Source organism: Ambystoma mexicanum, chromosome 1p (assembly GCF_040938575.1).
Source record: "Ambystoma mexicanum isolate Mex_15411 chromosome 1p, UKY_AmexF1_1, whole genome shotgun sequence".
NCBI classification, from domain to species: Eukaryota; Metazoa; Chordata; class Amphibia; order Caudata; family Ambystomatidae; genus Ambystoma; species Ambystoma mexicanum.
The window spans coordinates 1,205,426,761-1,205,454,089 of NC_090921.1; the positions used below are offsets into that span (position 1 = coordinate 1,205,426,761).

At 44.8% G+C, this 27,329-nt stretch overlaps 1 protein-coding gene across 1 annotated transcript in view; it reads right to left on the bottom strand.

Annotated features, from left to right (window-relative positions):
- The window catches only part of LOC138572018 (putative methyltransferase DDB_G0268948), a 630,847-nt gene that overhangs the window by 287,174 nt on the left and 316,344 nt on the right, over positions 1–27,329 (bottom strand). The window contains exon 3 of the mRNA XM_069649242.1: positions 17,642–17,802. Coding sequence (XP_069505343.1) covers positions 17,642–17,802 — 161 coding nt within the window. The remainder of the gene's footprint in view (positions 1–17,641; positions 17,803–27,329) is intronic.

Consider the following 27,329-nt stretch of genomic DNA (forward strand, 5'->3'; position numbering starts at 1 on the left):
AGTCTGAGCCTTTTCTCCCACTCTTAAATGTGTTTTGCTGTTTGTTTTACATTTCTGTGTTCATATACTGTGGCGCCTCACCTACTCCATAGGCATCATCTGTTTACTGTGTGTCACACAGCACAGCACCTTTAGTGCAGTGACACAGCGTCGTCTTTTTCCGACTTCCCACTTTAAACTCCATTTTCTGGGACTGACTACTGTCTCCCAGAACATGTAAAGTTGCCATTGACTTTATTAGTCTATATAAATTCACAGACCCAGTACAAACTATCTTCCATAGAGTACTGGAAAGGGTTAATAGCTATGCCTTCTTGTCTGTTTCTCATGAACATTATTTCATTCCCCTTTCTTTAAGATTTGGCTGATGGCAGTGGTATCTACCATTTTTTCCATACAGCCATCCTGCTGTGTGATTGAAAGCCAGGCTGTGTGAATGGGGGAAAACTGCATAAAAAGCAGGTCTCTGGGACTTGGAAGGCAGAGTCGTCACTGGATCGAGAGAACCGAAGAGAAGCTGAAAGAAGAGGACCTCTACCACGACTGAACCTCCAGGTGAAGCCCTGCTGCGGGTCTGAATCCCCAAACTTTGATGACAGAGAAGATCTGCAAGGAATCTTCTTCCCTTGAGCTGGTGGGACTAACCTGTTCGCCAAAAACCAAGCAAGGCCTCCCTCCCCTGGTCGAATTTGCTGTGCACAGCAGCAGTGAACCGGATAGCCAGGAGGATCGGACTCTGTTTGGGTTTTAAGGAGCGCACTCTTTATTTGTTGCTTTGCCCTGCTGCTGGTTTCTTCCCAGGGCAGTGCAGGACCCTCCAGTCTTCCTACTTCGTGTCAGTCTGACAGTCGCTTCAGGAACCGTGAGCCTGCAGGATCTGCCAGGAACTTCTGCCTCAGCTGCAGCATTCTTCTTCTAAGGTACTGTGCAACCCCGGTTGTTCGTTGCGTCCGACCGCAGTGAAAGTGTTTTAAATCTTTTGCCAATCTGAGGGCTTGTCCTTCTCCACTCTTTTAAGTAACTTTTCTTCTGACCAACTTCGTTTCGAAACTCTTGGCAAAGACTTAACCGCGAACTACTCTGAACTGTGTGATCCTCTCCAAAGACTCTGAACCATTAACATTAGCCCATGCCTATTGATTTGAATCCTCATTGTAGTAAGCCTTTTTTAGATTGCCCTGCCTACTTACTTGTTGGTGCTGCTTAATTTTGTATAACCTTGTCTTTCCCTCCCTTTTAAATTTCTGGAGTGCCATTTTGTTCACACTTCATTTTGAGCTTAACTTGTCCAGAATTCATGTGGTGTTGTGTAGTACATTAAGATTGTGATTTTCTGCTGCTTTACTTTAGTGAACTGTTTTGCAAATGATGTGTAAATAAATGTATATTCTTTTATTCAGAAACCTTGAGTGAGTGTTTGTTTGAACCATAGTAATTACTGTCCTTTGTGTAACTTCTGATACTGCTCACTTTACTCTTGAGATAAGTGTGGCTGCTCAGCCATGGCTGCCACTTTACTGTGTAGTACAGGCTTGTACCAAAGGTGAATTTGTACTGTCACTTGTAGTCTTAATTGTGTGTGGTGTTCCCAAAGGGTACTGCATATGATTCTGCCTAACACTCAAGAATACTGAGGATGTATTTGCCTGCAGGATATTGTGGCGAAAAATGTGCCAATCAGACCGGGGGCACTACCTCCCCCTATGGCCCATTTGTTGGATTACAGATTGACTTCCTTCAATAGAAAAAGTACAATCAGTGACACTGCCTGGTGGTAATGGTTGATGTATTTTCTGGGTGGGAGGAAGCCTACCCCTGTAGGAAAGCAAATGCAGTAACAGTTGAAAAAACTTTGATTTGTGAGCTTGTGCCAACATTTGGATTACCAGTGTGAATTAACAGTGATCAATTAACACATTTTGTTAACAATAGTATCACAACTCTGTTGTCTACATTGAAAATTTTACATAACTTGCATTTCCCTCACCACCCCCAGTTGGCAGGAGCCATAGCGAGATGAAACAGGGTTTTGAAGAATAGATTGACCAAACTGTATCAGGAGATGGGGTGAAAGTGGCCAAAAGATATTCCACTAGTCATCTTTAGTAAGAGAAGTATCCCAAATAGGAAAACTGGGTTGAATGCTTACAAAGTCGTTTATGAATGACCCATGTAATTACCTGTATCACCAACTGTCAAAAATGTGCTGGATAATTTGCAGTTTTTTATGATCGATTGTTAGAATATGTCAAGACATTAATGTCTTCTGTCCGTCTCATTCATAATCAAAGTGAAGCTGCTCTGCCAAGGGAACCAGACACTGCAGGTCCTTTGTTGAATACCGGTGACAGTGTCCTGATAAAAGGTTCATGAAAGAAAGACGGTCTTAGCCCCCAGGTGGAAGACTTCCATATCTGGTGTTACTCACTTCTATCTCAGCTTCTTTGACTTTTCTGAATTGTTTATCTGTTCTGGCTACCACTCATCTGGTTGTAGGTGAACATGATTCTATTGTGCAGACTAACATTGTGACATCAACTGATGTCGCGGCCTGGCTGTGGTATAAAAAGCGATGGCTAGTACACTGACAAGGGGGAGCTTGTGACCTGAACAAAGTCTGGGAATGTGAGGTGGATGTCTGGTTGGGATTTATACCACGACCAGGCGAATGCCACATAGGGTTAATTCAATATCCCTGCTATGCTCTACCAAAATGAATGAGTGATGGTGACTATTTAAAAGCCCTAAATTCCAAAGTGAAAGAGCCCACAGTGACACCATAGCCTAATCTTAGCGACAGAGGTATGAGTTGCTACTCCTAACATACCCACAACTACTAATGAAAAACTGATTCTTTTATACCCAGAGCCTTCCCATATCTCTGATATGATATATTATTACCATTCTGTATTTTTTAGAATGACGATGAACAAGATTATTTCCAAACTCATCTATTGGTACATGCAGTGGACAGGAACTATGGTGGTGATGGTCTGGTGACAACCTGGTGGTAATGGAAGTGTGGTGCCAGACCTGGTAAATCTACCCATGGCCATGCACCGAATGGTGGTGCCAGGATACTCTAAATTATAGGATCTCAGTGATATACTAGGTATACAAAAGGAACACCCCACTTGTTTGGAGTGTTATTTGCTAACCATGGTGGATGTGAAAACGGTACTAGTTTTGTGAAATTCTGTTGAAATTCTACTGATACACAGTGTCTGTTTTCAGAAAATCTAGATAACCGAATGTGTACTATGGGCCTCAGGAGGGCGGTAAGGGGTTACTGGCGCCGGTAAAGGTGCCGGAGCCATCAGCCCCTTATCGCCCCATTACGAGGTCTGCTCACGGGACCCGCTAAGGACGCCTGGTTTTACCAGGCATCCTTAGCGGGTCCCGCGAGCAGCCCAGGATGCTAACAACAGGCCTGTCATTAACGGCCCGTTGTTAGCATCATCCCCATTCCCATTGAGCCCTATGGGGGCTGAATTGGGAATGGGGATGTACCGGGTCCAGGTTTCGTGAATGGGGAAATACCGGGCCCTCCAAGGTTGGAATGGCCCGGTACTTCCCCATTCAGGGAACCCGATACCCGGAAAGGGAGGTGGCCATGCCACAAAAAGCGGCATGGTAACCTCCTTCCTCGTAATGAGGCCCTATCATTCAACTTTTGCAATCTCCATAGATGAACATACTGGAGTTTATGAGGTATACCCAGGTGTATAATCAACGACTGTGGCATAACACTATGTCGACTTTGGACAGGTTGGGTTATAGGTACATAGTGTTAATTGCTACTATAGCTACGGTTTCAATGCTACTATAGCCACAGTTGTGTTTACTGTCCCTTTGTCTGACTTTCAGGTGACCACCCATTACCCTAACTGCAATAAGGGGGCTGGAATCCGTTAGGCACAACAGTAAGAGGAGTTGTTTGAAGGACGACAGTACTTGATAAAATGCAATGTAGTGGGGCTAATATTGCACTTGCAACGTGGGGCCAACACCTGGGATACAATTTAGAGGGTCGAGTTGACTGGCTTTCAAAAGGCCACCAGGTTCATATCTGGGGCAGAGCTCAGAGGTAGTGAGGCACACATCGGTGAGTTGCACGTCATCAGCACCCTTAGTCATCTTACTAAAGGTGCTCTCCAAATACTGATTGAGGGGGTGTTTGAAGCAGGAAGTGGGTCTTGGCATGTGAGGAAGTGCAAAACTATCTGAATACTCAGCTGATATTAATCAGAGAAGATGTGCAAGACAATAGCTGGCTGAGATTGCTGAAGAATGACTCTGGCATACCTGAACCATTATGGCAATGGAGACATATCTGGAAGTACAGTGGCTGGTACTGCGAGGATAAAGCTTGTTCATTTACAGCGCATGGACCAATCAAGGGATGGTGCACGCTGGCAAGAAGAATACTGCCTGGACTGGGGTCAGGACGTAACTGGGAGTGAGTGAAACACCACAAAGTATGGTAAGTCAATACACCCCACAATGCATCTCGATACCTGATCTCTGCCATGTTGATGAACCCTGATGTGTGGTTTACTCTTGGTTCTAATTGGGAATTGTGTCCTTTGCAGAACCCACCATTGCAGTGTTTGAGTAAATTGAGTGAAGGACATATATTGTATTGGTTTGAAATAGAGTGTGCTGGGAAGGTGAGAAAGCTGGATAGAGTTGAAGATTGTTCTGGGGAAAGTGTAGAGTTAGTGGGTTCTCTGGAGTCAGATGTGCATTTTATGGTTCACACAGGGACTAAGCAGTTGACTGTCATCTGGCCAGCTGCTGAGAGGGGGATGGTAAAGGTGTATTTTGAATTTTTGAAAGGGTGGCCTACGTTTGTGCCTCACAGGTTTCAGGGTCTTGAGGAAGTGAAGGAAACAGTGAGGCATGTAAATGATGCAGGCGCTGGAAACAATGTGCAACAAAGAAAAGCATGCATTTGAGGATTGCTCATCATACTGCCACTATATGCACGCAGGGAGATGTTTTATGTGCTGTGAATTGTCTGAGCAACCTTATATTACCACCACACTGTGTCCCACAGTGCCTTCTTTTATATTGGCTTGAATAATCTGGTGCTGTATAAGACATTGTCACCAACAAGGAACCATGATAATTCAAAATGGACCCGGCAGCTCACCTCCTCTCCGGTCGGCCCCCAACCATTGCCCCTCATTTGTCCTGCTACAAATGCAGCAGGAAACTGAGATGCTGCAGAAGGAATTAGGGCATTTGTTGGAACGGGATGCTAAAATGTGTGTATATTCTTAGAAATGAGCTTGCATAGATATATGGTTTATCTGTGCAAAAGAAAAGCAGGATTGGGATTAAGAGAGTAGAATTCCCTGTGCAAAGGAAAACAGGTGTATTGACGACTAGTGCAGGGCAATACACTCATGAATACATAAGGAATATGCAGTCTTAAGTCAACCGTTGGCGAGTCCTAGTAATCTGCTTGAATGTATTTCGTCCAGTTGTCTGCAAAATGGAGTATCCAAATATTGAGACTGCCCAATACTGAAAGAATAAGTGAATTGAAATCTTGATAATCCAAATTGCGCCAAACAGAAAGAGACTTGTTGCTGAAGTGCTGTTTAAATATTGATTTTTAATGGATTATTTGTACAAAAATGTAGTTAGATTAGTTGTACAGTAAGTGCAAAAGGGGGGTCTTTGAATGTCTACTGTGTCTACTGTGTCGTACTGTGATGACTCCATAAGGTGTGCTGTAATGCGTAACTTTAATATGTGGGTAAATGACAATAAGAGAAAAGGTGCCTCATTACGAGGTTGGAGGTAACCATGCCGCTTTTTGCTGCATGGCTACCTCCATTCCGGGTATCGAGTCTGGGTTCCCTGAATGCGTAAATACCGGGCCATTCCAACCTTGCAGGGCCCGGTATTTCCCCATTCAGGGAACCCGGACCCAGTACATCCCCATTCCCATTTCAGCCCCCATATGGCTCAATGGGAATGGGGATGATGCTAACAACAGGCCCGTTAATGACGAGCCCGTTGTTAGCATCCTGGTCTGCTCGCTGGACCAGCTAGCAGGTCCCGTGAGCATACCTCATAATGGGGCGATAAGGGGTTAACGGCTCCGGCACTGTTAACCCCTTACCGCATACCTCGTAATGAGGTCCAAAGAGCCTCTGAGGATATCTGAATGCCCGAATTGTCACTCATTTCCTCTATGCCCCAGTGTTTATTATTTTTCTTTTTTAATCCTAGAGGATATTTGGTAGGGCAGTCACCATGTATTCGCCTGAGGCAATGCTTGTCACTATGGACTCTGCAAAGGGACATGCGCTGTAGGATTGCTTAGACATCTCTTTTGGAGGCTCTCGGGGTAATTGTATAAAAGTTAACCAGTCGCCATCTTTGGACTGAACCAATCTGTACTGGTTGAAACAATAGAGCTTTATTCTCCACCGGACGGACGTCAGGGGTGGAAGCCCTATGTCTCTCACCTGAGGAGGAGGACACTGGACATCATCAGACAAGAGCGACCGACCCTGAAGCAGAGGACCACGTGAAGAAGGAAGATGAGATGGAGACAGAAGACAAACTCTGGAAATTTACAGGGAGTGCTAATGTTATTTTTCATGAGTGAGAGAGACAGAGAGAGAGACAGGGAGAGAGAGGCAGAGAGAGAGAGAACGAGAGAGAGAGAAGCAGTTGTTGGTGGGGAGGAACTTTCTGCTCGGGGAAATGAGCTTGGAGCAATAGGCTGTTAAGGAGGCAAGGGCCTTGATGTGCTTTGTCATGGTGAGCTCAGCTTCGAGGTAAACCCCAAGGGTTTTTAATTGTTTAAGGACCGGGATGGTGACACCGTCAGTATGAAAGAAGGAGTAGGAGGTATCCATGGATTTAAGGTGTTTGGACGAACGGACAATGAGCAACTCTGTTTTCTCACCATTGAGACAAAGGTTATGTGTGGCCTCTGAATACATTTTTTATGGTGGTGGTAATCTCAGTGGATGAAATGTGTATAGGTGATGCCCCGGGCATCAAGGATATTGAAGACCGGTTTGGCGTAGGTATTGTACAAGGTGGCGGAAAGGCAGGAATCTTGGGGACACCAATAGGGACTGGAATATGGTTGGTGGCAGCATTGTCAATGGCAACCCTTGAGGTGCAATAGCTGAGGAACGATCTCACATAGGTGGTGACTTCCATGGAGAAGTGGAAGTGGGAGCTGAGGTGCTGAACAAGTGTATCATGGCCTACCAGATCGAAGGCTGCCAAAAGCCAGGTTGCCAGCATCACAAATCCTGCCAACTGTATTTCATGGTTGAGTATGGCAGTTTCGGTACTGTGCTTGGGGCGGAAACCGAGTAGTAGGTGATGCTTTAGGAATTGTTGCACTTGTGACTAAGCAATGCTGTCTAGGATCTTGAGCAAGAAGGGCACAGTAGTGATGGTACGGTAGTTGGTAGGCACAGTGGGGTCTAGTGATGTTTTTTTAGGGAGAGGCTTGACCCGTGCTGATTTGTTACTTCTGGGGACAGTGCATGTTTTGAAGGAGGCATTGACAAAGTCCTTGATAATGTGGGTCATGGTGGTGGCACATAACTTGACAATGTGGGTGGGGCAAGCATCTCCCTTGCAGTTGGAGGGCTTGAGTGCTTGGATGGTCTTTAAGACCGTTTTTTAGGACACTGAGAAGGAGAAATGTGGAGGCGCGGCCGCGGTTGCTGGAGTCGCTATGGCTAATCCTTCATTAGTGGCCAGAATGCTGGGTTTGGCTGCAAGTTGTTTTTTTTTAGGTTCATTTTATTGCACAGCAATTCAATTTTGTTGGTGAGGGCATCTTGAATAATAGTGCAACAAAGTTTGTCTGCCCTACCGTGAGTATTAGGTGGCCCCACATTAATAATAATTGCAAATAAATGAGTAGTAGTATCAACAAAGTAAAGGACCACAAAGTGATTTATTTAGGCTAAAATAACATATAACCCTGGGACTTGGACATTTCCATAAATTGAACACAGGGAAAAGAAAACATTTGAAAGGGAAAAACAAGACTGGATGGTCTACTTATGCATCTAGGGTGGATGTTGGTGCTGGGTGTCAGGGGTCTGGTGCTGTGAGATGTGGGTGGATTTTAGAGCGTTGTGTGCAGGTGGATCAGAGAGGGGCTCACAAGCAAAGACTAAGATACATTGCAACCCTTTCTGGTTCTCTGAGCTTGGAAGATAGCGTGTCCTTGTGCGAACCAGGGCGGGGATGCCGGCAGAGCTCTCAAGTCAGAAAGCCATCCAGTCCTGTTTTTTCTTGCAGTCCTGGCAATCGTATGCCTTTGTTTTAAGGCAGTAAATTACTTTGAGGTAATTTACTTGGTTGAAATTATTTTCAATTACTTTGTGGGGAACTAATTCTATAGATATAATTAAGGGTTAGAGAGCATGGGTGTTTTGAGAGGGGTTGCGGTGGGGCTTGTAGTGATGTGGAATGTAGGTTTGGTAGGGTCCCCCATTAATACAAATATTTACAAAAATTAGAAGTAATTTCAACAAGGTAAATTACCACAATGTGGTAGTTAAAAAAAACATAGAACCCTGGGACTTGATTATTTTCATAAATGTACCACAGGGAAAAGAAAAAAACTACAAGTCCCAGAATTCAAAGGGAAAAACAGAACTGATCGGCCTACTTATGCATCTAGGGGGGATGTTGGTGCTGTGTGTGTGTTGGGGGGTGGGTGCTGCTGTGTGTGTGTGTGTGTGTGTGGGTGTATGTTGGGGCTATGAATGGGGGTGATCTTGGTGCCGTATGCAGAGTGGGGGTGGTCCTGGGTGCAAAATGGAGGGGAATCCCAGGTGCAGTGTATGCTGGGTGCATATGGGGGTTGAGCGCTGGTCACTGGGTCTGCATAGGCAGTGAGTGCTGAGAGCACGCATATGGGAGAGTGCTGAGTGCACCCATGCTACTGAGTACTGGCTGCTGAGAGAGCATGTGGAGTTGAGCTCTTGATGTTGATCTACATGTCGGGGCAATCACTGGGTGCTGAGTGTACCGGTGAGGGGAGAGCTGTGTGCTGAGTGAAAATGTAGTGGTGAGTGTGAGCTGAGTGCCAAGTGTGTCTGGGGAACCATGGGTGCTGAATGGGACCCTGGCTGCTGAGTGTGTGTTTGTGTGTATGTGGGAGACCCTAGGTGCTGAGTGTGTGTGTGTGTGTGCGGGGAGGCCTTGCTCTGAAGTGTGTTTGTGGGAACCATGGGTGCTGATGGTGTATGTGTGTGGGGGCCCTGGATGTTGAATATGTGTGTTTCAGGGAGACCCATGTTGATAAGTGTGTGTGTGGTGTGTGTGTGTGTGTGCGTGTGTGTTTGGGAGTCCCTGGGTGCTGAGTGTGTTTGTGGAGGGGTAGGTGCTTAGTGTGTGTGTGGGCATGGGCCATGGGTGCTGTGTGTGGGTGCACCTTTAGTGCTCAGTGTGGGGGATGGCTCGGTGCCAAGTGTGTGTGTATGTATGTGGGAACCCCTTGGTACTATTTGTGCATATGAAGGTGTGTATATGTCATTTGGACCTTGGGTGCTACGTGTGCGTGTGTGTGAATGGGTGGGTTTGTGTGTGTGTGTGTCGAGGAGTCCCTGGGTACTGTGTGCATGTAGGGAAGGCCTAGGAGGGGACGACCCGGGGTGTTGAGTGTGTGTGTGTGGATGCTGTGTGTGTAGGTGGGCAGGCCTAGGTACTAAATGTGTGTTTATGTGTGCAAGGGGAAGGGGCATGTGTGCTGAGTGAGTGGGGGTCTTTGGGGCTTGGTGCTGAGTGAGTGCGGGGGATCCTGGGTAATGAATGTGTGGGATTTAAAGTTATTGGCTGAGGCATTGAAGTGGGAGTCCATCTCTAAGGGGTTGTCGCTGTTGGAGGAGCCCTTGGCTAAAAGTCAAAGGTTGTGGGTGGAGCCTTTACCTAAGACGTGGAGGTTTTTCTTGTCTGGCTGGGTGGCCTTTTTAGCTGAGGAGGTGAGGAGGTCAAAGACCACTCAAACACAATTTGAGAAAACATAAAATTGCATTCAATTATTGTTTAGAACACAGATGGTGTTTTTCTGAAAACATAAGAGACAGGCATCTATCAAGCACAATTTTGAGAAAATATCAAAATGTTTTTTGAAACCTAAGAAACTTTGGATTATTGAATCATTCTTTGATTTTTCAAGACAAGTTCAATCACATTATTTTCTGAACACTCACAAAGATAAGAGCTCCATTTATAATACTTATAGTTGGCGTAATTTAAATGACCTGAAGAAGCAACACAATCTTCATGGAGTAATTACAATCCATCCTTTAGTAGTCATAGTATCATTCTGGAGCTATCACAAACCAGCCTAAAGTTGTCATGAACTCATCCTTTGATAGTAAGAGATCATCACAGTTTCCAAGAAAGCAATCAGAAGTGGTTAGTATTATTACTCTAAATTCTCACCTGTGGAAGGCCCCTCAGCCAATCATGTGGCAGGAACAGCGAGCGAGAATAAAGTGTACCAGCCGCTATTTCTAGCCACACCGAGGCCCTTCCCCGGGTGTCACCATCTTTATTTTTGATTGTGTGGAGCAACAGGGAGCCTCTCCCTGTTACCCCAAAACAAAACATACACTTTCCCACCCCCTCCATCCCTCCCCACTTACCCGCTGGACCGGAGCTCTTTGCTCCGGTTCTGCCACTCCTCCCACCCGCAGCCACCATAGAAATAAAACAAACCATTTTCACCCCAGATAAACCCTGGCGTGTGAATGGCTATCACCCCCTTGTAAGAGGGCAGACATGACCGGTAACAGCCCGAAGACCTCACTGAGGCTTGGGCTGGTAAGCCGTTACCAGCCATGTCCGCCCCGACTCAGGGGTTAATGCCATAGTCCTCTCGTTAAGTAATGCATCCTTTGCACATACTTCAGTGTGGCATCAGATGATCTCCCAGAACTATCTTGGATGCTCCAAGATGGAGTAATCAATAACTTCAGAATGATTCCGGAAAATCTTCTTTTTTGACTTGGACTGCCACTGTGGTGGTGCAAAGTGACCATACGGCAAAAAACAAATAACTGCCAAACAAATACATAAATACCTTCACAAATCCTAGAAAATGGCACATATTGAAATATATTTTGTGATGTGTTTTGAGGATTAATTTTCCAGCTATTGTTACCCCTTTCACATAAATATGTGCAGTGGCGGCCTTAACATCTTGTGTGATATTTGAATGTACTAAGCACCAATGATGATTACCGCTGCTAACATAAAGACAAGGAGGCGAGCATTTTGCTTTATCTTCAATGTATTCCTGTCTCCAGCAGTTTCAATAATAAAACAGCAAAAAAACTACATTTCCCTTTGCTCCAGGCTAAATGTAGTCCCAGTGTCCTGACCACCTGGCCATAGTCCTTCCTCTTCCTGTTCTCTTCTTGTTCTCTCCCTCTTCTTTAATGTTCTGAACTGCACTCCAACTCGAACTGAAATCTGAACTAGTCGCAACATGTTTTCTTTTCTCTCCACTGCACTGTCCTGCACATTCTCCTCTTTAAACTGGTGATCTCAACCTAAGACAGCTCGTGTCTCTCAATACCTGACTCAGCTGTTCTTCTAGTCATCTCCTAATGAAAGAACATAAAGCACACGTTAGGGAGGCGGACACACACCCTATTCAGGGAGAAATCCATTGTAAATAAATTATTATACATCAATTTCCACTCTGCCGTGCATCTAGGGTGGGAAAGTAATGCTCTCCTCCTTGTCTTTAATAGAATAAAGTCTCCCTACGCTATTAGCAGGGGTAATCTTCAGGCTTGTGATCAACTTCGCTGCCACTGATTGCACATGCTTGAAATAAAATGTTCTAAAAGCAGTATCACTGCCTCAGTCGGCCACACACAGAATGTCTTGCAGCATCGCGCCAGCACTTTTGAGGCCATTGCGCCCCTGACAGAATGCGCTCCAAAAGTACTCATGTCTATTCCTGCCAATTGCATCACTTCTCTCACCCATCTTGCTATGGTAGTCGTCGCCACCGTCTTGTGTTGCTTTCTACGCATTATGAGCAATTGTGTCGTTCCCATCGTCTCAATTCCTCTATCCTATGCTTGTATTCTTTTATGTACGCTGCTACACACCACTTAGGATGTTCCTGCAGATATGCATAGACTTTGGACGTGGAATCCGTCTTCTTCCTCCTCACCAAGGTAAAAGTTACTCATTGTGGTCCGTATACTCTCCTGTTTACTTTTGAGGCCATCGCGCCCTGACAGAATGAGCTCCAAAAGTACTCATGACTATTCCTGCCAATTGCATCACTTCTCTCATCCATCTTGCTATGGTAGCCATCGCCACCGTCTTGTGTTGCTTTCTACGCATTATGAGCAATTGTGTCGTTCCCATGGTCTCAATTCCTCTATCCTATGCTTGTATTCTTTTATGTAGGCTGCTACACACCACTTAGGATGTTCCTGCAGATATGCATAGACTTTGGACGTGGAATCCGTCTTCTTCCTCCTCACCAAGGTAAAAGTTACCCATTGTGGTCCGTATACTCTCCTGTTTACATCTAGGGCTCTGACGTCTGCTTCTCTCCTACATGAAACTAGGCACAAGAGCATCGCCAGTTTCCCTGGCAGTTCTTTCAGAGAAAGGTACATGTTTCCTCACCAGCTGTCCAATAGCTTTAAGACTATTGAAACGTCCCACAAGGTGTCATACCTTGGCTCTGGCGGCTTTCTGAATCATATTCCTCTAAGTAGTCTAACTACCTCTGTATTCTCTCTTATGGCCACCCCTGCTATGGGCACGTGACCCACTGATATTGCAGACCTGTATACTCCAATTGTCCTGTGTGATTTTCCGTCTTGGAGTAGTTCTGCTAAGAAATTCAATATCTCCCTTTGCACCACCGCTACCATTTGCCCCAAGCTATGTTGTTGCTCCGTCTAGTTGACGGGGCCCACGACTCTGCGATAAGGTGGGCAGCTTACTTCGAAATTCCCAGGAAATTCCAGCATCTCCTGCTATCATTCACGCCATCAGTCCCTCTCACTCTCAGAGGATGATATGACCCAACTGGGTCAGTGAGAATGCTGTCTCCTGGTGGTAGCACACTCGGATACTCAGTCACTAGTTCCATCAATGTCGGAAACCATACTTGCGATTTCCATATTGGGGCTACCACTATCATCGTCGCTCTCTCTCTGCAAGCCTTCACCAATACTCTGTTCATTATTATGAATGGCGGGAACACGAACGCATAATGGTGCCTCCCCTCCAATCCTGAAGGAACGCATCCACTCCTGCTGCTGTCGGATCCAGCCTCCAGCTAAAATATCTGCTCTTTTGTGCGTTCAGTCTGGACGTAAACAGATTTGTGTGTCCTGCTCCCCATAATTGCTCTAATTGTTGGAAGATAGTCTTGTCCATGATCCAGTCGCTGGAATCTGACAGATGCCTGGAATCCCAGTTTGCTACTACATTGAGCGAACCCGGGAGATACTCTGCTACAACTGAGGTCCCTGAATCTAGGCAGAAATGGCAGAAATCTTTGGCTAGTTCCGCTAGTAATTTGGACTATGTTCCTCCTAAATGATTGAGGTATCTGACTGCTGATATGTTGTCCATCTTCAGCAGGATACATGAATTCACTTTGCCTTTCGTAAACACCTTGATCGCGAAAGATCTGGCTAGTAACTCTAGACAGTTGGTTTGCATCTTGAGCTCTTCTGTGCTCCAATTGCCCCCTGTCTCTAATGCTCCACATCGGGCACCCAAGCCCGCTCTGCTGGTGTCTGATTCTATCACTAGGTCGGCCCAGTCCCCAAATATGGCCTTTCGTTCCAGGCGTTCATATTTTGTAGCCACCATTCCAACTCTGTCTTGGATTCTTCGTCTAGGGGAACTGCTTGGTGGTACTTCAGACCCTGCTGCAAGTGTTTTATTTTCATTCATTGAAGGGCCCGATAATGTAGTGGCCCTGGAAATATCGCCTGAACCGACGCTGGTAATAGGCCTACTACTCTAGCTATAGTCCGTAGTGATACTACGCTCTTGCTGAGGCAGCTTCTTATTTCTCTCTTTATATCTCTTATCTTTCTGGCCGGAAGTTCCAGCGTTGCTGACCTGGTGTCTATGAGGAAACCCAGGAAATCTATCCTCTGAGCTGAGATCACTTCTGACTTTTCTCTGTTCACTAGGAAGCCTAGAGACTTTAGTAGGTCTTCTACCCAGCTTGTCTGGTAACGGAGTGACTCTCTGCTGCTTGCATCAGCAGGATGCCGTCCAGATATATTATCATCATTATGCCCTTCTCTCTGATTGCTGCTGCTATCGGCTTCATGAGCTTTGTGAAGGCCCATGGTGCTGAGACTAGCCCAAATGGCATTGTCACAAATTGCCAAAATCGTCCCCCTCAGTCGAACGCCAGGAAAGGACGATATTCCTCTTGTCTGGGTTTCGTAAAATACCCATCTTTCAAATCGATCCTCATGAGCCAATCGCTCTGTCTGATGGTGTCTCTGAGCTGGTGAATACCTTCCATCTTGAAATGGTGGTAAATCACCCAGCTGTTCATTTCTTTCAAATGTATTACCGGGCTCACTTTGTGTTTCCGGTGAACCCGGAACATGTTGTTTATGAATGTCAGGGCTGTAGTGCACGCCTCTATCGCCTTCTTCCATGCCAAACTTCTCAGTTCTGCGTCTAAGGTCTCTTTCTCTACCTGCACAGAATGCACGGGTTAGGGGGGGTGGACCTGTATGGGTATCTGGGTAAATTCTAGCTGTAGCCCTCTGACTGTCTTTAATAACCAAGCGTTGCTGGAAAGCATGCGCCACAACTCCCAGAAAGATAATGTTCTCCTCCCCCACTGGCGGATACAGGGTATTTCTCACCTGCAGGGAAGTTTTGTCCTCTTCCCTGTCCTCTGCCTCACCTTCCTCTCGGGAAGCATCCTCTTGGGGGAAAGAACACATCTTGCTGCCTGTTTTCCCAGTAATGGGCCCTGTTGTTCTGAGGCCTTCTTGGGGCTTGGTAACAACCGGTCGCTCTGCCTCGATACCGACCGGTCCCAGAGAAAACTTGCCCTGGAAATATTTTCTTTATTGAAGCCTGAGTTTTCTCCAAGGAGGTATTATTCCCTATGAACCTCCCCATTTCCTTCCCAAAGGTTTCTCCAAATAGTAGTCCTTGGCCGACTTCACCAGCCTCGTACGATGCTAGTTCTCCCAGCTTGGGGTCTATTTTGAGGAGCAAGCCTCTCCTGCGTTCTGATGATATGGTGCAATTAGCATTGCCCAGGAGGCATACTGCCCTTTGTGCCCAGTTAGCGAGGACATCTGGGTTCACATCTCCTCCTGTTTCCCGTGCTTGTTCCGCTAAATCCATGATCTATGCCAATGTTCCTGCAATATTGAGTACTTTTTCCTGGCAACACCTCCAGGATCTGTCTATCCCTTTTCTGGGGTCTTTGGAGGCCTTTGACACGAAGACCAGCATCTTCGGGTCGAGCTTTGGTTCTTCAGCCACCTTCCCTAGTAATTCTGGCTTCAGGCATTCTGCCCGCATTCGTTGTCTTGCTTCTCTTTCAAGATTCCCCCCTCGTCCTCTCTATTGTTGAGTTTCCTCAACTTTTTCTTAGGTGGGGGTTGTTCTGGGGGTTGTTCTTCTTCCATCTCCTCTCTATTGTCCCCATCTTGTGAGGATAGTGGGGTCTCTGCGGGCTCTTCTTCCGAGTCCTGCTCCTCATTCCCCATATTTTCCTCCCCTGGGTAAGGGGTCATGAGGTTCTGCACTCCTGGCTTACTCATAAATGCGTCTCCCAGTTTTGTAAATGCATCAGTAGCCTCACGGGTCTTTTGTCCTGCCCCGTCTGGTTGCCCCGAGGAGTCAGAAGAGTTCTTTCTCTTCCTGGTCTTCTCACACCCCTGTGGGCCCTCTGGCGTCACCATTGTGGATTTGCTTTCTTTTGCTATGGTGCTTTCCTTCTCCTGGCTCAGGTATGACTCAATGGTTGCCAGTCTCACTTGCAGGGGTCTCACCCCTTGTGCCACTACTTCTATCAGTGAGTTTCGCAGCACTTCTCAGAAGCTATAGGCTAGGTCTTCGGAGGTGGCAGCATCCTGCTCCTCCTCGCTCCATTCAAACTCAGCCATTTTCTTGTGCTGTGATGGTGCCTAAGGTACCTGATCAGTTGTACTGGCACGCCCATTTGCTCACTGTAAGCCCCACTTGTGGCTACACCAAGTTGTCAGCAGGCTTCTTCAAAACTCTTGAATTTATTCTTGCACAGTGTGTGTATTGCTGTGTTTATTGCAAGCGTTTTCCTCGCTTTTGTGTGTCTATAGGAGGCTCTGGGCACTCTCAAGGTAATGCAACCTCTCCCCGCTCTTTGCAATATAATTCATGCTCTTTATGCACCTACGGTGCTTTGTGAATCCCTGCGGTGAGAAGTACGTACATTAAATTAAGCATGTCGCTTCGGATCCTCTACAAACGGGTGGCGGCTCCTCCCCTCCGAGGGTGGGGCACCCCCTCCTCCCTATGACCTTCGTTTGTCCTTGTGCTGTTCTGCGTGTCACTGGCTTATGCGGCTCGACCCTTCCTCTCCAAGGGTGGGGGCTGCTCTTGAGCGTCTGTGGAGGACGTCTCAGTCCTGCCTCCCAGTGGTGCGGGCTGCTGTGTCTGTTTGCGGAGGACGGCAAGACCCGGGCGTACCGTGAATGCGGATTAACGTATATCGTGAAACAGTAAAGATGTGTATACTCTTGCGCACCTATAATCATGCAATTATTACGCAGAGGCATTCTGCTCGGTTTGGCACGCTTCCTGAACACCTATACAGTTTTATTTAGTGTAACGCTGCGCAGCTATAAGAAATGCCACTTATCTGCTTGGAGAGCACGAAAGAAGAGGGAGAGGACAGGAAGAGGAAGGACTATGACCAGCTGGTCAGGACACTGGGACTTCAGTTAGCCTGGAGCAGAAAAAAAAATAGTTTTCCCATGTGAGAAGTTACAAAATTCGCTTTTTGTTGTTTTATTGTTGAAACTGCTGGAGACGGGAATACATTGAAGATGAAGCGTTATGCTCCCCTCCTTCTTGACATAGAATGAAGCAGCAGAGCTTTACAGTCAGATACGCTGTATAAGTAGACACAAGGAGGGCTAAACACAGCTTTAAGGGGACTTTATACCAATGTACTTGGATAATGTAGCTGCCTACAGGGAATGGGCCCCTTTATTCAGCCTGCACATAAAGTGAAAACGTTTGAATAATTGTTTTCTGGCTCTTCTTTTTCAACCAGAAATCGCGTTTCTGGACAAAAACATAGCCATGCATTATTCGTAGGTAACATTTAAGAAAATGATTGGATTTCTGCTAAATTTGTTTGAAAATACATTTTGCAAAAATGTCAATCCTTAAATGATTCTTTATGATACATCACAAATCTCTTATCATCAACAGTGCTACTGTGAGACGATCTGAAAATTGCTACAGCAGGTGCAATCCACCAAAGCCAGATGTGGCTGCCTAATTGTTACTGTAAAGCTGAGGTTCCAGAGGACATAGTGTGTAGTTTAGATAAAGATGCACACTTGACATAACCTGCAACCAAATTTAATAGGTATTCATAACTTACATGTAGGTCACATTTTGCGGGTAACCCACACGCTCGGCTTCCTGTATCTGAGACTTGCTGATGTCAATGCCAACCACCTTCTGGAAATGAGGCGCCAAGGCACGCGTAGTTTGTCCAGTACCGCAGCCAACATCCAAAGCCAGTTCAAATGGTTTTCCCTTCTGCAACGAGGCAACGGAAGAGGTAAGCAAGGCTCTAGTATTCTATTGAAAAGGAACAATAACAAAAATATTAATGATCCTACCATCCAATTCCCTTGACCCTAATGAGTAAATTCAAGAGACTTTTAATCTTGCCTCATACTGTTGGTTACCTGTTAGTGCTGACTGAAAAGAGGGATGGTTAGTGCTATAGAGGAAAGTTCCATCCTTGGAACAAAGCGGTTTCTCATACTGCCCGCATCTCAACAGACCATGGGAGGCAGGAGATAGAACGTCCTTTAGAGGGTGTGGCTAAAAGAGTTCCTTTTTCCTGGGCCAAACGCCTGCGTGGGTTACCAGGACTGCAAGGTGCCACACCAGAAGAGAAACACCTCATCACTGCTCTCTTCCTTGTCCATATGTTTCTCTTATTCCACTGGCATAAACTGCAGGAGGGGGCTAAGCAGGGCAAGGGAACAGTAGTAGCAGCATGTGTGTCTCCCACTGTCTCCATGATGCTCCCGCCTCATCCACCACCATAGTCCTGCAGTATATGACTGCCTGGTATGTAAGCAGGTAGGACACAGGGAGTGCAGGAGGTTTGCGTATCAATATAACTGCACTCTAGCTGTCCCGTCTGCTTCACCCTCACTGTCAACGATGGCAAGGCAGGGGCACAGCATGGCTTATTGATTCTTAAATCCTCTAATCTGGCCACTGTGCACCTTTCTAAAGTTTGCTTTTGGAGATACTCAATGAGCACTGGAAGGGTGTATAGAGTGTGCCACCGAGGGTCTAAGCGGGCACTAATAAATCAATAGCAGCTGTTTGCTACTGACAAATGTACTCTTACAGGCATCTCTGGAGCAGAGTGCACCAACTGTAGGACGGTGTACAGGATCATCTGGTCTTGCTTTTCAATTTATACATAATGGAATATTTGTATTTATATTTATGATAATAACGGATGTCAGATTCGAACGGAAAAGACTTACAATGACAGATGGCAGAGGCATTCTCCCAAAGGTTGCCTGTCCACCAGCACAGAGATGAGAACATGTGGTTAATCAGTTTATGAGGGTATATGAAAAGAATGTGCCATAGACCAGGGACAAAATAAATAAAACTGAAAAAAATGAATTACAAAGGAAACATCAACCTAAGGGAGTGACGGGGAAGTGCTTCAAACTAAAGTGGAGTATTGCATAAATAAATACAATTATGTGATTGGATATCACAGGAGGGAGGGCTGGGGTCAGGTAGGAAGATGTGGGAGAAGGATGGGGTACCAGCAAGTAAGTGAAGTTTAAGCCAAGCTTTGAATAATTCCACAGTTGAGCTGGCTTTGATTGTGACAGGCAGCAGGTTCCAGCGAAGCGGAGCAAACAGGGAGAAAGAGCAAAAATGAGAGGAGGGAAGGGAATGGAGAATAGACAGAAATACAATCAGACAGGTGTAGGGGCAGAAAAACAAAGATGTTCCCAGTCTCACTGCGCCAAGAAATTATAATTAATTGTTTGTGCAAAGAAAAGCCTTTATTGTTTGTGCGAAGAGAAGCCTGACACGTGTTTCAAGCTGTGTACAGCTTTTCATCAGAGGCTTAGGTTGCAGCAATAAGAACTCCACATTTAGAGTAGGACAATGCCAAATACAGGACACGTGTTTCAAGCTGTGTACAGCTTTTCATCAGAGGCTTAGGTTGCAGCAATAAGAACTCCACATTTAGAGTAGGACAATGCCAAATACAGTTCTCAAAATGCCTCGCAGTTGCGGAAAGCTCAATGACCGCTTGTTTCAGTCTACTCGTGTTACCATTGGGAAGGCCCCTAATCACCTCAACCCAAAGTGTGCCCAACACCTCAGGAACAAGTGCACGTTTTGTACATAAAGCAAGTGTATTGTGAAATTATCTGGGAAACAGCTAGATTACTCTATTAAGCCAAACTAATCAAAGTCTCATCGAAGCACATAAGTTGATACATTATATACAATTTTGCAATAGTTAAAACACTCACATATATTTTATTACAAAACACCCCTACACATGATTGGACAACACATGTATAAAGAAATCCCATCTTTCTCCAATGTGTCCATTCTCATTGGCCATCGACTATCTTAACTACCACGTTCAGATTGTATTCATAACACACCCCTTCTTGGAATTAATCCGTGGTAGGTTGTGACATCATGACATTATAAAACATTTGCATTCAAACATAATTACCTCCCGGGAGGATAGCTCAGCGGCAACGTGTTCGCCTTGGAAGCAAGACGACAGGAAGCAACACAGGTTCGATCCCTGGGTCCGTGCTTAGAAACCTCTGTGTATTTAAGTGCATTATAAATACGCAACTAAGATAAAAATAAACCCCAATTGGGCATCTAAAAAAAACAATTCCTGTAACAGCGCCTCGATGCCTTCGGGCTGTGTGATCGCTTTAAAAATGCAAATTAAAAAAAATAATTCTTTACGAGTCACAACTAGCCTGAGCCCTCTAATCTTAGATATAATTGCACATAGTTTGCTTCAAGAAACATGAGGAAAAGCTGAGTAAACAAGTTCTCTTTGAACTGACGATAGCTATCCCCTCTTCCCTGGTTTAATGGCTCCATTGAAACATTCTAATCTCAATAACTACCATTTTAACACGCACAGCCTCAGGTTTCACCCTAAGAAAACAATTGAGTATCGGACACCTTGGCCTGGGGTGCCACTTCCCCTCACAATCATTACTGCCCAAAGCAAATGGCAAGGTCCCTCTGCAAGACTTCAATTTACTAGAGAGATTACATCTGTTCTCTGCAGAGCTACTAAGTCATAAACATTGTGTCCCACTCCCCTGATAGCCATCTGCCTGGTTAATCATTGTTCCCTCCCAAATCTCAATCCTGTAGAACTTGATTTCCCAGCTACCGAAAGTCAACGCACAAACTGCTGGCTGCAAAATCAAAAAACATTTATAAAAGCCCACTGCATGCAGATTTATAAATTCCCTTTGTATTGTCCTTAGTGAGCATGCAGGTTTAATAAATACCATCTCCTCTTTACAGTGGGTTCTTCAGGACAGGCACCTTCTTTGCATGGAAGTAATAATAATAGGGCGGACCCTCTTTTTTGTACGGGGGCTTGACTCAGGAGGGTAAATAATATAGAGAGGAGGGGGTTATTAACTAAAGGAGGGAATGTTGGAGTGGTCATGAAGAATCCCCACAATGAAGAGGGGTTCATGTTCCACGTGCCATATTTGCGAAATTAGGTTCAGCAAACTAGGCACGATGGTACAATTTCATGTGTATCCAGTGCATTGAATTGTGGATGGGATATGTTACTTTAGTGTTACTTTTGTTTAAAGTTGATACACATTAGATTGCATAGAACAATAAAACGCTAACACTGCAAAATGAAATATGAACACGATTCACACATTATGTGCTATGAAGTGCTTAGAAACAGAGATGTGGAATCTTTTAATGCACATGCAAAGAAGGTAGGGGGGGTTGAGTCAAAAGCTACCCAGACTAAAGGCGTAACATAGGGTCACCTAGTTTTTGCAGTAGCGCTAGGTAAATACTAACTCAAAAAAGGGACAGAGAAAAAAACCCAGGAGTGTGGAGAATCACAAAGAAAAAGGGTTTTGTTTATTTTACATTAACAGAGAACAAAAGCAATGTAACACACTGCGCCTCGGCGCTGGAAAAAGAGAGAAAGCATTACTAGACACATAGTAATCGGCAATATTTGTGGATTAGTAAGCATAGCGATCAACAATATTTGTGTATTGTTTGTAGTTGCAATACATTTTACATGGTTTAACATTGTCTTGCATATGTATTGTTAGAAGTGGCAATACATTTGACATTGTCTAGTATCGTCGACACACAATTTATGTGTTTCTGTTCCGGTATTTAATTGCTGGAGGCAGTGGCTGTATAGGTTGGGACAGCGCTGCTGAGATGTTACCGAACGGTCATCAGGACAGGTGATTAAAGTCGGGTCGATGTTGAGACGTGGATGTCCACCTACGGGTCATAGGGGACTGTGTTAGTTCTGGAAATGATGTCAAGGAAAATTTAAAAAACTGCAAAAATGGTGACCTACCATGAGCGAGCAATTTTTGCGCCTGGTCGTAGAAGAAAGTATTCCAGTCGCTAGTTTGTCTGGAGTGGCAGTCTGCAAGCGTCAGAGGCCAAGTGCTAAATAAATCAGAAATATATTAAAAGTGTTTAGAGACGGCGGCTGAGGGCCGTGATGGCAAGAAAACAGCATTATTTAATGCTGATGCTGAAGTGAAGTGCTAAAGATACTGATAAGTGTTACCAACAACCATGAGGTCGGAGAGCCGTGGGTGGATGAAACAAAACGGTCAGGTGGAGGTGAATCATGGCAAAACCACGATGCAGGCTTAAGTGCAACAATTGCGAGTCATTTAGGGGACTGAACAAAATGTACACCGACGTGACAGAGACTCTAAAGTTTTGTGGGGCATGGATTAATTTGAGAGAGCCGCGGTTATTTAAGGCTTAACTCAATATGCTCCGACGTGGCAAGAGGAACTTGTGAGGTACGAATAAATTAATCAGGCTGAAGCGTGAGAACTTACCAAATCAATGCTTCGAGTGGGTCGGAAAAGAGGCAGCTACTCCGGTCGCCGTCGGGAGAGCTGTGTCACTAAGGTAGTGACTGCGCATGTGCTATTAAGGTACACGTGTATTAACCGAGTGCGTGTGTCTCGGTTAAGTGTCCTGATGCGCGTGTAAGAAAATGAATGCGCATGTCGGGCAGACGGAAAAAGTAGTGTTGTGTCCCGCAATGGCAGGAGAAACGGGAGGTGGGCCTACCAAGGAGATACTACTGTCACTGTGGAGATAGTGTCACGTGGGACAGATGGTCCATTGTTGGAGGCTGTTTTGTCCAATATCTTAGTTGTGTCAAAAACCCATTACACAGCTAATGATGTTCGAGTACATGGAAACAACCCCAATGCTTATGAAAGAAGGCACACATTTGTGCACAGTTCGCAGGAAAACACATTATTTGAAACACATAATTTTTTCAAAACGGCAGTGCATGTATAAAAAGGTTTTAGGAAAAAAACAGCAGATGTGGCTATTTAGTACATCAATGCATGACAGTTTAGGAAGCAAATAAATGATCGATCTCTAAATTTAGACCAACCAACTAATAAAAAGGAAGGGGCTGGTTAAAGTGGATAAAAGCATGGATGGATGGTATAGTTACATGGACTGTTAATATACCATGTTAGAAGGGTATATCAGGACTTGCTATTTATTAAAGAACAGGTTCCATTCGATGGAAATGTTTAAACCATGGCAAACCGAATCCAGGCGATGTATCCATCTCTGTTCGAGTTTGCGTAAGGCTAAGTCTCTGTCACCTCCACGCAAAGGGTTTTTTACTGTTTGTAGGATTGTCCAGAAGATGTCGTTTTGGGTATGGTTTTTGGATTTAAAATGTGCGACCAGTGGTTTATCATCGACCTGGTTCCGCACACATGAACGGTGCTCACAGATTTGCTGACGTATTTCTCTCTTGCACTTGCCCACATAGATGAGGTCGCAAGGGCATTTTATGATGTAGATAAACCACTTTGTTCTGCAATTAGTGAAAGAGTTGAAAATCCAGGGGTTACCTTTAAGAGTAATTTCTTTTAGATTTGCTGTCAAAGAGCAGACGGAGCAAGACCCGCATTTGAAATGTCCTTTTACCATAGGTAAGTTCCACAGAGTTGTTTGCTGGTTAGGTGTTTCGATTTCTGTGTACGTGTGTACAAGGTGGTCTTTTAGGTTCCGGCTTCTTTTGAAAGCGAAACGAGGTTTTTTGGGGCGGAAAGAGTCAGTCTGTAATTTATCCCAATGTTTGAGGATCCCTCTGAGCTTATGCAAGGCAACGATAGTTTGTGATAAAGTCCCATGCTCTGAGTCATTGGGAGGCACAAACATGCAACAGGTACTCCCAATCTTTTGACCCCCCCGGTCTGTTGCTCACAGGAGGTTGAGGATGTAACAGTTTTGCTCAATCATGAGCCTTGGGGCCCATAGTTCTTCCTTAATGGCACCAAACGCTGACTTGGATGAATTGATAAACAGTAAGAGTTCATATCTGGTCACCTGGAGTCACTTGGCATTTGCCGCAGTTTGGATGCCAGATGCCAGAAGGGAAGAGAAGAATGTATCAGTGTGACTAAACAGTCATTATCATTCAGGAATGTCCATTAAGGCTTTTGGTGATGCTGGCAAAAGGCAATTAGACCACTTATTCTGTTGCAATAGTTCCTGCTTCCCACCATTGAATAAAGTAATTGATGTGTACATATGTGATGTAAAAGGGGATGCAAGGGGCCCACAGATGTAGCTTTGGGCATTGGGTGGGCCTGGACCAGGTGTTTCTCAGGGATTATGAGGACTGGCAATTGGAGTGTGGAGAAACTGCACACACCTCACACGGCTGAAGGCAACTGTCCATGTCCAGAACACATCCAAAAGGGCAGCTGTACCTCCAGCCAGATCAGCAATGCAAAGTGTGTGGCTGTAATTCCCATTTGTACCAACGGGCACCGTGCCATCACTCTTAAAACATAGAAAAAAATTGTGTCTGTATCTTAACAGGTTTTTCAGGCTCCAAGATCCACGTCAGATGCTGCAGATAACCTTGCCACACATCCCCACGTTCTTGGTTTATTCATGGTTTATTCATGCCACCCCCAGCTCTGCAACTGCTCACCCCTTGCTCCCATGGATTGTTGGTAAAAAATAGCCCCTTCTATATGCAATTGGGCTCTTTGTGTAAATTGAAAACATTTCTGCTCTTTATGGCCTGCAACTGAACATTCTTCATCGATAGGCAAAACGGATGCTGTAAATGATTGCCCTTTAAACTCCTCAGACCCTGCACAATGCTAGGTGCACTAGGCATAGTTTGTCTGCTATCTTTACTTTGTTTGGGATAAAAACACTAGGAATACCAGAAACGTGGGGGTGAGAGAGCAAATGTAGCAATATCCTACTTATCTCTCTCTCCTAATCTGTCTCATATGGCTGTACCATTCATTATCCACCGTGAAACCATGTACATTTGTTTTGGGATGTAGTTCATCATCCCTATTAACCAAAAAATCAACATCAATACTTCTTCTTACCCTTGATAATACATCCTCAATTTCAATAAAACTAGATACCTTTAAACCTTTCACGTTTACATTTGTTGACATCTTCGAGAAAGATTACAAGAGAACCACAAGAAACACACACTGAATCTAACGTACATCCTGTAATTCGAATATTTTCTGTTTCTTAAACAAAGAAGTTCAAATCCCAGATTTTTGTTTGCACCCTCCTTTTCCACTGGAATGAATGGAGGATCCCTAAGGCCAGTGCTCCAGATAAGATTTTGGGAGTATTTTACGCACGATTTATCAAATTAGAGAGTAAAGGCAATTTCAAGAGAGTAAAAATGAGTTTTCTCCTCTGCAAGAGAGTAAAACATATCCAACATACACCCAATGCATACGCAAAATCAAACCCGTAGACCAAAAGCGTTGTAGATCAAAGTTGTCTGGTTTGCCTTTAACCATTTTATTACACTTGTGGAAAATATTCTGCCATAAAATAACTTATAAGTGCATGCTACATACACAGCTACATTTTCAAAATTCTGGAGCCTAGAAACTCTCATGAACTACTACTGATTGAGACTAATGTATTGCCTGCAGAGAGAGTGTGTGAGTAAACAGGTGTTAACAGTACAGAACTTGCTTATATTACTGCTCACTTATGGATCCTACGTGAGCAGTCTTGATTCCCTGATATTTCTTCCCAAGCAGTCAAGAATCTGCATTTCTGGCATAACATGCATCACAGCCAATTCAGCCTGTGATCGCTAATCACATCCTGGGGATTAAAGCAGTGGTGGAAGTGGAAAAAAAAGGAACTAGTGGTACTCTAGCTGCATCCAAAAAGGCAGCAGAGGGATGGCTGGACAGATGGGAGGGCGGGGAGCAGAGGGAGGGAGGAGAGCGGGGACATGGGACCAGGATCGCAAACCTTGGCTGAACAGTGAAGCAGGGCTTGACTACATACCTTCCAAGCTTTACTCGGTACAAATAGTTTGGATTTCAAGGCCTACAGACAGTAATGATGTCTTATAGAGTTTACTTACAAAAAACACAACATGTAAATCCTTACAGCCAAACGTTAAGCCAAAAGAATATCATTGTGGCTTTAATTTTCATTTCCTGAATGATAAACTATAAGTCCCAAAAATCCAGTTACCCCACTGTACTTTCAGTGATTTAAGACATGTAATAAAAGAAGTTGTGTAATAAATATGGAGATTATTTGCAACAAACCTCCAGCTCAATATTATTCACGATATTGAAAACATTTGATTAGTGACTTAAAGCAACTTTATTTTTTTGCATGTTAAGCTAGTAGACATCATGGATATAAAGCACCCATTTAATTAAGTGTTTATAACATAAACACATCAGTAAATGGGCGCTTTGTGTTGCTCACTCTATTTATTTATTTATTTTGTTGCTTGCATAGCGCGCCAAGCCCACAGGCATCTGGGTGCTTGCTTACATAGGAAGATCTCAATTGTTACACAGGTTACAGACATACAGTGATATTTACATTATTTATATTTCGGAAATTTCTGCAATTTATACATATTGCCACAAGTTATATTTTACAATTATCTACATGACTGGGGTTTAGTGCGCTGGGATGGGGCTATGAGGGGCACCAGTGTTGTGTGTTAGATGTACAATTTATGAGTGAAGAGGTGTGTTTTGAGCTGTTTACGGAACATCCAAAAGGAATCCTGGTCTCGGAGTTGGATATGTAAGACGTTCCAGAGTTTGCTGGCCATAGAGGGGAAGCTGCTGCCTTCCACTTTTTGGAGCTTGAATTTGGGGGTGACAAGGAGGTGCTTGTAGGCTGCTCTAGTGGGTCTGGATGAATGGATTTGGTTATTTTGTTTGCCAGATAGGCGGGGGCTACCTGGTGGAGGCATTTGTCCAGTTTCTGTCTGGTTTCGGAGATGTGTGCTGATCTGGGAATATTGAGCGCTGCTCTGATGGTGTTATTTTGAAGGACCTGGAGTTTGTGGATATTGTGCATCGAGGTGCCAGAGTATAACGCATTGCAGTAGTCCAATCATGTTAGCACTAGTGCTCTAGCCAGTGTGGTGCAGCTGTCGGGAGAGAGGAAGGGTCTGCATGCGTTGATCAGTTTGCAAGTGTAAGAAGTGGCAGTGGTGGTGGCGTTCACTTGTTTAGATAGGGTGAGGGAGGAATCTAGATAGAAGCCTAGTATTCTAACCTGGCTGGAGACTGAGATGATGTTGCCATCAATGTTGAAGGATTGAAATGCTATGCTAAGTTTGGCAAGCCTGAGTTGAGAGCCTATGAGGAGCAGCTTGGTCTTGTCGTCATTGAGGCACAATCTGCTATGTGCCATCCATGCCTGTATGGTTCGGTAGATGGCATTGAGAGTGAGGGTGTCAGCTGCATGGTCTCCTGTGA